This window comes from Pelophylax lessonae (genome assembly GCF_965119305.1).
Source record: "Pelophylax lessonae genome assembly, chromosome: 2".
Classification (NCBI taxonomy): domain Eukaryota; kingdom Metazoa; phylum Chordata; class Amphibia; order Anura; family Ranidae; genus Pelophylax; species Pelophylax lessonae.
Window position 1 is genome coordinate 176,721,046 of NC_138769.1, and position 12,861 is coordinate 176,733,906.

At 44.2% G+C, this 12,861-nt stretch overlaps 1 protein-coding gene across 1 annotated transcript in view; it reads left to right on the forward strand.

The window, feature by feature from the left end:
• The window catches only part of PDK3 (pyruvate dehydrogenase kinase 3), a 130,159-nt gene that overhangs the window by 92,870 nt on the left and 24,428 nt on the right, over positions 1–12,861 (forward strand). Inside the window, exons 6-7 of the mRNA XM_082245790.1 lie at positions 3,495–3,572; positions 9,158–9,234. Coding sequence (XP_082101916.1) covers positions 3,495–3,572; positions 9,158–9,234 — 155 coding nt within the window. The remainder of the gene's footprint in view (positions 1–3,494; positions 3,573–9,157; positions 9,235–12,861) is intronic.

Genomic DNA, 12,861 nt, shown 5'->3' on the forward strand with positions numbered 1-12,861 from the left:
CCTCTGGAACAGGTAAGTGAAACAGCTTCACTACCTGCCATTATGCAGGGCTGTGGGCACACTACAAGGGATGCAGTGCTGCAGGCATGGTCCACCTGTACCATGCCCACAGCACTGCATCTCCTGTAGTATGCCCACAACCCCGGATCCTCTTGTACCATGCCAGTACCCTGCATTCTCCTGTACCATGCCAGTACCCTGCATTCTCCTGCACCATGCCAGTACCCTGCATTCTCCTGTACCAAGCCAGTACCCTGCATTCTCCTGCATCATGCCAGTACCCTGCATTCTCCTACACCATGCCAGTACCCTGCATTCTCCTGTACCATGCCAGTACCCTGCATTCTCCTGCACCATGCCAGTACCCTGCATTCTCCTGCACCATGCCAGTACCCTGCATTCTCCTGCACCATGCCAGTCACCCTGCATTCTCCTGCACCATACCAGTACCCTGCATTCTCCTGAACCATGCCAGTCACCCTGCATTCTCCTGTACCATGCCCGCCGCCCTGCATTCTCACCCTAGGCTTATACTCGAGTCAATGATTTTTCCCATCTTTTTGTGCTAAAAGTAGGGGCCTCGGCTTATACTCGGGTCGGCTTATACTCGAGTATATACGGTAAGTTAAAAAAAGCCTTTGCAATAGGTGCAGGGCATTTACATACCTTATGAAACCTGACTGGAATACTCCCAGGAAGTTGCTAAACCTTCCCAGGACGTTGCTAAGTGAGGCCTAGTCATCACTGCTCACCTCCACCATCACAGAAATGAGCTCTCAAATGCTGAGATCAGAGCTACTGCATCATGGGAGAGAACGAGCATGTGAGGGGGTTTGAGTCAGAGAAAGAGCTCACTCCTGTGATGATGGAGGTGAGCAGTGATGACTAGGCCTCACTTAGCAATGTCCTAAGGGTACTTAGCAACATACTGGGAGTATTCCAGTCAGGCTTCATAAAGTATGTAAATGACCTGCACCTATAGCAAGGGTATTATTCATCTTTAGCCACTTCTGGACCGCCTGCCGCAAATATACTGCGGCAAGGTGGCCCGGCTGCGAAAAACCGTGTACATGTACGTGATTTTGTGCATGAGATTTCAGGGGAGCATGAGATTTCAGCGCCGCTCCCGCTAGGATTGGACACATGATGGCCGCCGGGACCCGCCAATCATTCGGTGGGAATGACAGAATGGTGGTTCTTTTTTTGTTTATAATGCAAAAAAAAGGGTGATCAAATACCACCAAAAGAAAGCTCTATTTGTAGGGAAAAAAAGACATCAATTTTATTTGGGCACAGCATCACATGACTGCGCAATTGTCAGTTAAAGCAACACAGTGCCGTATCGCGAAAAATGGCCTGGTCACTAAAACCTTCTGGAGCTGAAGTGGTTAGTCAGAGCTGAACAGTTTGCTTTAATCTACAAACATCCCTTACCTGCAAAAGCAGGTTTTTTGTAAGGGTAAAATATTCTTTTAACTAATTTGAGTCACAAACCTGAAAAAATGTGCAGCCAGTGAGCCTCCTGCTTCTACTAGATCTGTGTCAAATGACAAACATTTTCAGAAGAATGTGAGCAGTGGTATCCTAAGTAATCTTTTCCATCAAAGGTTTCCTTTAAATAATTATTTCCAGCCAAGAACAAGCCCATCCTTTGGTCCTAAGATCATTGTCATGTCAGACCACTGAATTGGCTAGATCAGCACCTTTTATTTGTTGTGTCCAGATGGTAGAAGAAACAGAAATGTGCTATTTCATTCAGGTTCCACTATGTAATAATGTGGAGAATGTGAAAACCTTTCACACTAATCTCCAAAAAAGGTAAAAGCCACTGATTAGAAAACACTGTATTTTACTGTTTTATTTAGGGTGATTCATCTGGCATATAACAGTGCTGAAGTGCAGGTACCTTGTGGTGCCTGACACTAAAAAACGGTCCCTTTAGATCCCTGTGTTCATGTGGAGTAATTAAAATCTTGGCCAAGGGTGTATATGGGCCTTCACCTTTGCCCAAGTTAGATTAAGCCTTGCGTATACTACCTATAAATACAAAAAACGTGCTGCGCCAGACGTGCACCAATAAACTCAAATGGTGAGGATATAATCAATATCTAGAGTCCATAAGAACTGTGATTGTGCTCAAAATCCAATAAATTGTGCATTATTGTCCAAGTGTCCAAATCAGAAATGCGATCTTGTGAACAGTAAACACCAATCTGTGAAATCCCTCCACCTGATAGATTGGCCTCTCGCCTCCAAATAGGACCCAGATGGGCCAGCAAAAGCATATATTGAGGATATCTGACTCCTGGAATGACACTCCAGCCTCTCACCTCCGGAGGTCTCAAGACACGGACATGCGATGCAAAATATAAAGGAAAAATATAGTGCTCTCCGTTTCAACTATCAGGCTTTATTGAGGTAAAATGAAAATTTACTCACATGTACAGGGCACTTCGCCGTGCCTGCTGTTATGGCAATGATAGGGTGTGTCACTAGAGAGATGTTCGGCGTCGGTCACGCAAGCTCCGCCCCCCTATACGCGTTTAAATTAAACCACTTGACTTCCATAGGCTGTATGTAACAGCTATGACTTCAGGTTGGTAAAACAGCTTGGTGCCATTCTTAAAGTGATCCGTATGGCCACCTGATCATTTTCATGGTACTGAGATGGTGCCCCTCCCCACGTTTTGCACAATCCGTGCTTGATTAGCTTTAGTGAATGGCAGGGGAGACATTAGTAGTTTAATAGACCCCTGATGTCTCAGTAAAGAAAACCTGTCACCTGCCCATGATATCACATCAAGGGGGTTGTTAGACCCCTTGTGATAGAAGTAAGGTTAAATGGAAAAAAATTAGTTTTAAAAAACTAAATGTATAATAAAATATATAAAATAATAAAAAAGCAACCCTGTCGCACTGCTCACACACACAAATGCATGCATGGGGTGCGCACATGTATGTAAACAACAATTGCACCCCACATGTGGGACATCGCCATAAAACGTTCTAGGGCCATCATTCACTGTTTACTCTTAAACGAAGACCAGTAAAGGCTCTTAAAGCATCTCCTATGGACAAATTGGGTAGGCAATTTTTCACCATTTCGTGGGTGCACATAATTTTAAGGCTTGACAGGTTTGGTATACACGTCACAACCCCCTTTTTTATTTTTTTACCAAATTGGATAGGCATTCTAAAAATGCCCATTAAAGTTTATATTATATTCAGTCTGACTATTGGTTTTTTGTAGGTGATTCTGATCCAGGTGGCTACAATAAAATAGTATTCTGTATGATTTAGGGGTGACATTCTGAATTATTTTACCTTGTCCCTTCCTGGTAATAAATAAGCAGTCAACCAAAAATGTTTCTTTCAGTTGTAGTCAGATGCACAGCAAAAGTCCTAACCATCTAGCCAAGAAGCAATCAAATTAGTTTTACTTTGTTTTGCTGCAGTTTTGCTATAGCAGTATTAACTGATTTTTCTTTCAACAGATGCCTATGAAACGGCAAAGATGCTGTGTGAGCAATACTACTTTTCTGCACCTGAGCTGAAAATTGAAGAATTCAATGGTAAATTGTTTTTTAAAATTTTCTCAGATCCAAACAATAGGTGTAAATAGCAAGGGCAATATATCTGACTGTTATTAAAAAAAGTATTATCTGTTCAAGTTCAAAGTTTTAAATGAACTTTACAAGGTAACCATACCAGTCTTATCTGAGGTCTCTGTGCTGTATAATAATTATAATGGTTGTCGGAAAGATATCTTAGTGGCCTTACTGGTAAATCCCCTAAATGACTGCTGTATACACAGAGTGGTCAGATCACGAAGGTTGGCATGTTATCTTTCACAAGACATAACTGGCAACAGGACACAAGATTGATGTGTAGTTTACACGCTACCCGATTTCACTCATTAAACCTTAAAGGGGTTGTAAAGTCAGAAGGTTTTTTTTCTATGCATTAAGATAAAAAGACTTCTGTGTGCAGCAGCCCCCCCCCCCCTAATACTTACCTGAGCCCCCTCTCTATTCAGCGATGTCCATGAGTGCCTCAGCTCCTCTCTCCTTAATGGCTGATACTCAGCATCGGCTCCCGCTGCTGTCAATCAAACTCAGTCAATCAGAAGAGAGAGGGGGCAGGGCCAAACCATCCATTCAAACACAGAGCTACGGCTCGGCTCGGGTGCCCCCATAGCAAGCTGCTTGCTATGGGGGCACTCAACAGGAGGGAGAGGCCTGGAGCTCCAGTCGGGACCCGAGAAGAGGAGGATCTGGGCTGCTCTGTGCAAAACTACTGCACAGAGCAGGTAAGTATAACATGTTTGTTATTGTAATAGGAAAACAAAAAAACGAGACTTTATAATCACTTTAAAGGCGATATATGGGTTTTAAACAAAAAAAAAAAACATACATACTCGTGTATATGCTGCAGCATCGGTGTGATGCTGCAACTCTCACATGTTAGCTCAAAGCCCGAGAACTGAGCGATCACATGTTTGCTGATTGCTCAGTTCTCAGTCCATTTAGAGCGGAGAGTGGTGACTGCCAATCACATCTCTCCATTGTGCTCTTCCAGAGCTGACAGAAGTACCATAATGGAGAGGGGAAGGGTGCAGCTGCCTTCAGCTCTCAGGCGTGCGCTGAGAGCCGGAAAGCCGGAGCCAGCTGTCAATCAGTCAGCTAGGCGGAACACTAATGTCAGGATCCTTCCAGAGCCTGAAGTGGCTCTGTCACATCAGCTGACAACAAGCAATAGCCCACTATAAACTTGCTCTGGTTCCCACAAGAGAAGTATGCTCAAAACAGCTTTGCCCATACTTCTCTCTTTAAACATACTTTTGAGTGTTTTTTTTTTTTATTTTTATGTAGTTTAACCACTTCTCCCTGGGTGGACGTCATATGACGTCCGTAAACTTTGCGGGGGTATACCGGGATGATGCCTCTAGCTAGAGGCATCATCCCGGTACCGTGGTTTAGAGCCGACGGTTGGCTTTCCGTCGGTACCGTCGGTACTCGGGAGCCGCTCGATCGTTACCCAGGGGGGCGGGAGGGGACGCCCCCCCCTCCCGCCGCCTTACGTGGCTTTTACCGGGACTCCCGTCCCACCGGGAGCCCCAAGCACCCAGCCAGCACGTCCGCTGGCTGGATGGGGTCCCGATCAATGCCGGAAACGGCTTTGATCGGGTCTCCGATGACGTAACCCGGAGGCGGCGTCCATGACGTCACTTCCGGGTTACTGTGCTGCAAAAAGGCGGCAAATTTGAAAAACGGCTGTATGCAAAAACGCCGTTTTCGGCGTTTTGCATACAGGGAAGTGTAGTGGAGGGGTCTAGGGTCTTTTAGACCCTCGATCCCTCCATAAAGTGTACCTGTCACTGCATATTGCTGTCACAAGGGATGTTTACATCATTGCTTGTGACAGCAATAAAAGTGATCAGATTTTTTTTTTTAAAAAAAACTGTAATAAAGTTAAAAAAATAAATAAAATAAATGGGGAAAAAAAAAAATTTAGCCGCCCCCGTCACCGTTAGCTCGCGCACAAAAAAAAACGTATACGGAAGTCGAGCCGCAAATGAAATCGCTGTTCAAACCACACATGTGAGGTATCGCTGCGATCGCCAGAGCATGAGCAATAATTTAAAAAAAAGAGCTACACTCTAACTCTAAACTGGTAACCGTTAAATAAATTTAAAACGTCGCCTATTGAGATCTCTATTGACCGTAGTTTGTCGCCATCCCACGGGGGGGGGGGGGCGCAATTTTAAACCGTAACATGTTGGGTATCTATTTACTCGGCGTGACATCATCTTTCACAATATACAAAAAAATGGGCTAGCTCTACTGTTTAGTATTTTTTAAATGCAGTGAAATGTGATTTTTCTAAATTTTTCCAAAAAAATGGCGTTTTAAAGACCGCTGCGCAAATACCGCGTGACAAAAAATATTGCAATGACCGCCATTTTATTCTCCAGAGTCTTTGCTAAAAAAATATATATATATAATGTTTGGGGGTTCTAAGTAGTTTTCTAGGAAAAAATACTGGTTTTAAGTTGTAAACAAAAAGTGTCCGAAATAGGCCTGGTGGGTAAGTGGTTAATGTGTCAATGTTCTGGCTCAGAAAATACCATGTCATGCTGTTAAAAAACAGTGGCAGTTACATTCACTTTCCACTGGTTCGTGTAATACATTTTCTAGAATTATGACATCTGGGAACAAGGTATCAATTTTAAACAAATTATGTGTCCATTCCGCACACAAGCCTCTCACTTTATGGTATCTGGGGTGCAGAGTTAAGGGTGGCAGCACTTTTTCCACATTTCAGTATGTTACAGCCTTATTCCAAAATTCATTATTTTCCTCAAAATTTTACAAACTATACCCCATAATGACAACATGAAAGAAGTTTGAAATCTTTGCAAATGTATTAAAAAAAAAAATCCCTTGTACATAAGTATTCACAGCCTTTGCTCAATACTTTGCTGAAGCACATTTGGCACCAATTACAGCCTCAAGTCTTTTTGAGTATGATGCTACAAGCTTGGCACACCTATTTTTGGACATTTTCTCTTATTCTTTGCAGGACCTTTCAAGCTCTATCTGGTTAAATAGGGAGCATCGTTGCACAGCCATTTCCAGATCTCTCCAGAGATGTTCAATCGGGTTCAAGTCTGGGCTCTGGCTGGGCCATTCAAGGACATTCACAGAGTTTCCCCATAGCCACACCTATGTTATCTTGGCAGTGTGTTTAGGGTTGTTGTCCTGTTGGAAAATAAACCGTCGCCCCAGTCTAAAGTCCAGAGCTCTCTGGAGCAGGTTTTCATCAAGGATGTCTCTGTACATTGCTGCATTCATCTTTCCCTCGATCCTGACTAATCTCCCAGTTCCTGCCACTGAAAACAGCCCCACAGCATGATACTGCCACCACCATGCTTCACTGTAGGGATGTTATTGGCCAGGTAATGAGCGGTGCCTGGTTTCCACCAGACATGCCACTTGCCATTCAGGCCAAAGAGTTCAATCTTTGTTTCATCAGACCAGAGAATTTTGTTTCTCATGGTCTGAGAGCCTTTCAGTACCTTTTGGCAAACTCCAGGGGGGCTATCATGTGCCTTTTATTGAGGAGTGGCTTCAGCCTGGCCACACTGCCATACAGGCCTGATTGGTGGAGCGCTGCAAAGACGGTTGTTCTTCTGGAAGGTTCTCTCCACAGAGAAACACTGTAGCTCTGTCAGAGTGACCAGAGGGTTCTTGGTCAGCTCCTTTCTTAGGCCCTTCTCCCCCGATCGCTCAGTTTGGCTGGGTGGCCCACTTTAGCAAGAATCCTGGTGGTTCCAAACTTCTTCCATTTACAGATGATAGAGGCCACTGTGCTCATTGGGACCTTCAATGCTGTAGAAATTTTTCTGTACGCTTCCCCAGATCTGTGCCTCGATACAATCCTATCTTAGAGGTCTACAGACAATTCCTTGGACCCCATGGCCTGGTTTGCACTCTGGCATGCACTGTTAACTGTGGGACCTTATATAGGCAGGTGTATGCCTTTTCAAATCATGTTCAATCAACTGAATTACCACAGATGGACTCCAGTCAAGTTGTAGAAGCATCTCAAGGATGATCAGTGGAGACAGGATGCACCTACCCATTGAGCCATGCTCAATTTTGAGCAGGCAGTCGGCGGGGAACATTCGACAAGGCCGTAGGTTTTTGTTTTCTTTCGGGTCCAGCAGTGCAGCAGGCATCGTGATTGATGATGGATCTACCGGGGGACAGTTTGTTTTTTATTTATTTTACTGTCTTTATTCACTTTTTACACTTTTTTGGTGAATGGGTAGGGTTACTATGTATGTATGTACCCCATACTAATTCATATGGGGGTGGGTCTGGGATCTGGGGGCCCCATTGTCAAAGGGGGCTTCCAGATTCTGAAAAGCCCCCCGCCTGCAGATTTCCACAACCACAGTCGAGGGTTGTAGGGAAGACGCCTTTGTTTCCATCAACATGAGGACAAGGTGCTTTGGGGCGGGAGGGGCCCCCAAAGCACCTCCCCCTATGTTGAGGGCATGTAGCCTGGTATGGTTCATGAGAGGGCTCGAACCCTCTCCCTTTCCTGACCTGCCGGGCTGCATGCTTGGAAAAGGGCCTGGTATGGATTTTGGAAGGGACCCCACAGCAGTTTTTTTTTATTTTTAAATCTTTTTTTTTGGCGTGGGGTTCCTTTTAGAATCCATACCAGACCCAAAGAGACTGGTATGAATTGGGGGGGGGGGGGTTCTATTGCTGGCATTCTTTTGTTCACAGTTCAGCTCTCAGTGAAGAAGCCTGCTGACAGCTGATGAGTCATCGGTTGTTCACGACTTCCCAGCCCGCTCCTTAACAACCAGCTATTCTTCACACAGAATTGGAGTCGAGCGATAATTTTTTGACCAATCCGAATTCGAATTGTTTTGAAAACGTGGAATTTATTAGAAAATTATTAAATGAAATGAAACTAAACTAATTCTGAAACCAATCGACAAAACAAAATTAGTAACATAATGAATCTATCTGAAACTAACCCATTTTTCTGCTATGTGCATTATTATATAGACCAGTGGTCTCCACACTGTGGCCTGGGGACCAGATGTGGCCCTTTGCCCACTTTTATCTGGCCCATGGGGCATTATCCCCCCCACTGTCAGAAACAGTGGAGCATAGTTCCTGCCATTGACACCGACAACAGGGCACCATTCCTCCCACTGATACCAATGATGGGGCACTATTCCTCCCACTGACACCAATGATGGGGCACTATTCCTCCCACTGACACCAATGATTTGGCACTATTCCTCCCACTGACACCAATGATGGGGCACTATTCCTCCCACTGACACCAATGATGGGGCACTATTCCTCCCACTGACCCCCCATATTAACAAAGAGAAGACACTGTTTACTTTTAGTGACACCAGGACATTTTCTGCTCCCGCTGACTACAGTCTGGCCCCCATAAAGTTTGAAGAACAGACAACTGTCCCTTTGTTTATAAAGTTTAGAGACCCCTGTTATATAGACAATCAGAAAATTCCGTATACACTGAGAATTCCTGTGCATGTCATATTTTTCCTTTGTCATGTCAGAATGCTCATAAACATCTTATATTTGTTCTTGTTTTACAGCAAAGGCTCCTGGCAGACCTCTGCAGGTGGTCTATGTGCCCTCCCATCTGTTTCACATGCTTTTTGAATTATTTAAGGTAGGTGCTTAGCAATGCATATCAAGAATAGCTACATATAAGCAATGAATAAGCCCAAGGGATGATGGGTAATGGCGGCAACAGATGTCATAAATGGTGCAACATCCTTTGTCAAGTATAATATAGAAAACTTTATTGAGGGAAAATTCCAAAAATAAAGCAACTGTAGTGTAAGACAATGGCAAACCTTTTGCGAAAGACCCCAGATCTGCGGTGTGAAACCCAAAGGGGTAAAGGTGACTCACAAGAAAATATCCAGCTGACTCACTGTTGAAGGCATTAAACCAACCAGGAAGGTGCAACAGTGCGGGCGGCGGTGCTGTAATCCAAGCCGTAGATATGGTAGTGGGGGGTTGTGGCCCAGTGAGACGAAGGGGGGGCCAAGCTCACATGGTGCCAGGTGAGAGAAAGGCAGGAAAGATGTGAAGCGATGTTGGTTTCTCCCTGGCCGGCTGTGGCAGGCCGTGGGGCCCCTCTGCGGTTGATACACAACGGAAATAGAGCCGGATTTGACGTCAGGCTCTCAGAGGAAGCCATCCAGAACGAGGCTAGAGCCGCTGGTGGTTGATGGCTTGAACCGCTGATGGAACGCAGATGGGATGGGGGAAGCAGAAGGGAATTGCTGCTGTCATCTGTTTCATAGTTTCATAGTAGGTGAGGTTGAAAAAAGACAATAGTCCATCCAGTTCAACCTGTATAGGTGTGTGTGGCTGTAATCATCTCACATATCCCTGAATGTTCTGATCCTTGAGATGTACGTCTAAGAGTCTTTTGAAAGCCACCATACTTCCCGCAGAAACCACCTCTTGTGGTAGAGAATTCCACAATCTTAAAGCCCTAACAGTAAAGAACCCCCCACATTGCCTGAGGTTAAAACGCTTCTCCTCTAATCACATTGTATGCCCTCGAGTCCTCATGCAATCCCTTTGACTGAATAGCTGTTTTTCTATGCCGAGATCCCCATTGAGATATTTATAAATTGCTATCATGTCCCCCCTCAGGCGTCTCTTCTCCAGGGAGAATAAATCAAGAGATTGTAGATGCATTGTCCTGACAATGTGTTTCGGCCAAACCCCTTATCGGGTCCATTGTCCCTCATTATAGAGGGTGTGCAGGTCCTGGTAATTTTGTGTTTGCATAGCAATGCATGGTTTCAACTAGCAGTTTCTGTGGTTCCAGTATTTTTTATTTTTGTATTTTTTTTATCTGTTAACAGTTACAAATAGTAATTCAAATATTTCTTTGAAACTGATTTATCTTGCTTTATTGTACTGTACTGTAACCGTTATATAATTTGTTACATAAAACCACAGAAGACAGTAAATGTTTCACTGTAGCAGCACCAGTGCAGTCTACCGTCCAGATGGGCTTAAGATTAAAAAGTGTTTAAACTTCTAAACCCTCTTCTAGCTTTGTGTGCTTTCTGAAAACAATTGGGTCAGTAATTAGAGAAAAAAGCTTTTTTGTTTCTGTAGATTTATTTGGTGCTCGCAAATAATATTATGTGATACAAGTGTAATGAACAGGCTGCATTGCAGACAAAGAGCACGTTGAGTCAGTGCCATCACAGGGCTTTAATTATAAGCTTGCCAACGATCAGTTTGCCCATCAAAAGCTCATTGGGTCTTTTGCCATAGTCATAATGCACACCTGCACGTGCAGGACTGAATCCCATTTACAATACATTTGGATTTCCAATTTTTAAATGGCAAATCCAGATCTTGGAAATATAATGCTAAAGTGGTTCTAAAGTCAAAACACTTTTTAGCTTAATGCACTCCTTGAACTTGAAATGTTCCAGTAGTTGTCCCTGACTACCCCCAAATACTTACATGAGTCATATCCCGATCCAGCCCATTTGTGGTGCCACTGCTCTCTGTTGTCACAGGACACAGAGGCAGCAGCGGGTGCAATTGACTCATGCTGCTGTCAATAAAACCCTGTAATGAGGTAGCAGGGAGCTTAGCCGCACTGTGGGTGTCCATGGACTCACACAGCCTGGCTTGAGAGCAAGTCCACAGGAGTGCCATCTGAGCACACAGCTTGTTGAAGGGGCAGTCCGAGATGAGGAGGAGAGGACAGCTCCGGCTAGGGTCCCCAGAAGAGATGGCAAGGGGCCGCTCTGTGCAATACCGTTCTACATAGCAGGCAGGTATAACATGTTTTTTTTTTTTTTTTTTTTGTTTTTTTTATGATCCTTCAGAACCACTTCCGGTTCACACTGAAGCGGCACGACTTCGGGGGCGACCTGTGAAGTCGCGTGCACCGCGACTTTGGCACGACTTGCACGGACTTCATAAAATGAATGTCTATGCAAGTCGCTCCAGGTTGCCCCAAAGTAGTACAGGACCCTCTTTCTAAGTCGGAGCGACTTGTGTCGCTCCTATTAGAACGGTTCCTGTAGCAGTCAATGGACCACGACGGTGCGTGACTTGTCAGGCTGACCAAGAAGCCTGACAAGTCGTACTAGTGTGAATGGAGACTTTTGGCGTTTTGCTGATAGGGATGAGGAATCTTTGTTTTTATCAGTGACAATAGATTTCTGTAGAGGACAAGCTGCACCCTTAATGTGGTGCCCCTCTGCTGTACATTCAGTGCCCCACAAATAAAGACCGCAGTTTTTAATTTTCTCATTGCACAAACCAGCATGTTAGATGCATGCTATGAATACATTTAATCTGCAGGGAGAATTTCATAAAACAGCTAGCAAATACAGACACAAATGCCTTATAGGGTTAGGCAATTTGCTTTATTCGGTCTTGTTAAAAAAGGGGCAAACAATTAACTTTGACATCTGATTCTGAACCTTCTATGTTCAGTGCAGTACACTGACATACAGGCAACGACTGAGAACTGCAATATAAGCTCATGCCTTCAGCACCACCTGCACATGAAACCTGGTACTGCAGGCAAGATATGCGAGTGCCTGTGCGCATACCTGTTTATTAAAGTGGATAGAGGCTTATTAATCTTCTCCAGTTTGATGATATTGCATACAAACTTCCACGTCAGAGCTTTTTGTATAGGGGTACAGGGCATTTATGGAGGTTCAAGGATTGCAGTACAAGCAGAGGGCATGAGCTACCTGCCTGTATTTAAATTTCCTTTGCATGCCTTCTAGGATTGGATTTACAGGCACACATTTTCATACTTGCTTACTCATATTTAATGCTGCATGCAATAAACGTACTGCATATAATTCTTTTATCCACATTTTTTTTTTTTTGATCTGATTATACAGTATTATACAGGCTTAAGGGCCAGTTCACACCACATGCAGTCCAGTGCGTTTTTTGTTCTGCATCAAAAACGCAAGGATAGTAGGATTAATTGTTTTCAATGGCATAGTTCACACCAGTGTGGTCAGATCCAGTGTGTTCCAATTCCAGAAAAAAAAGTAGAACATGCTGCATTTTTTTCTGCACTGGACTGTAATGGAACGTGGTCAAACTCATCAAAAATGCATCGGAATTCTCCTAAACGCCCCAAAAACGCACTGGAACACACGTGCTTATTTAAGGTGAAGAAAAAAGGGGAAAAATGCACTGGAACGCATCAAAAATGCGTCAAAATTGCGCATGCAGAAAGCATCTGAAACACGCCTGAACTGCGTTTCTATGGTGTGAC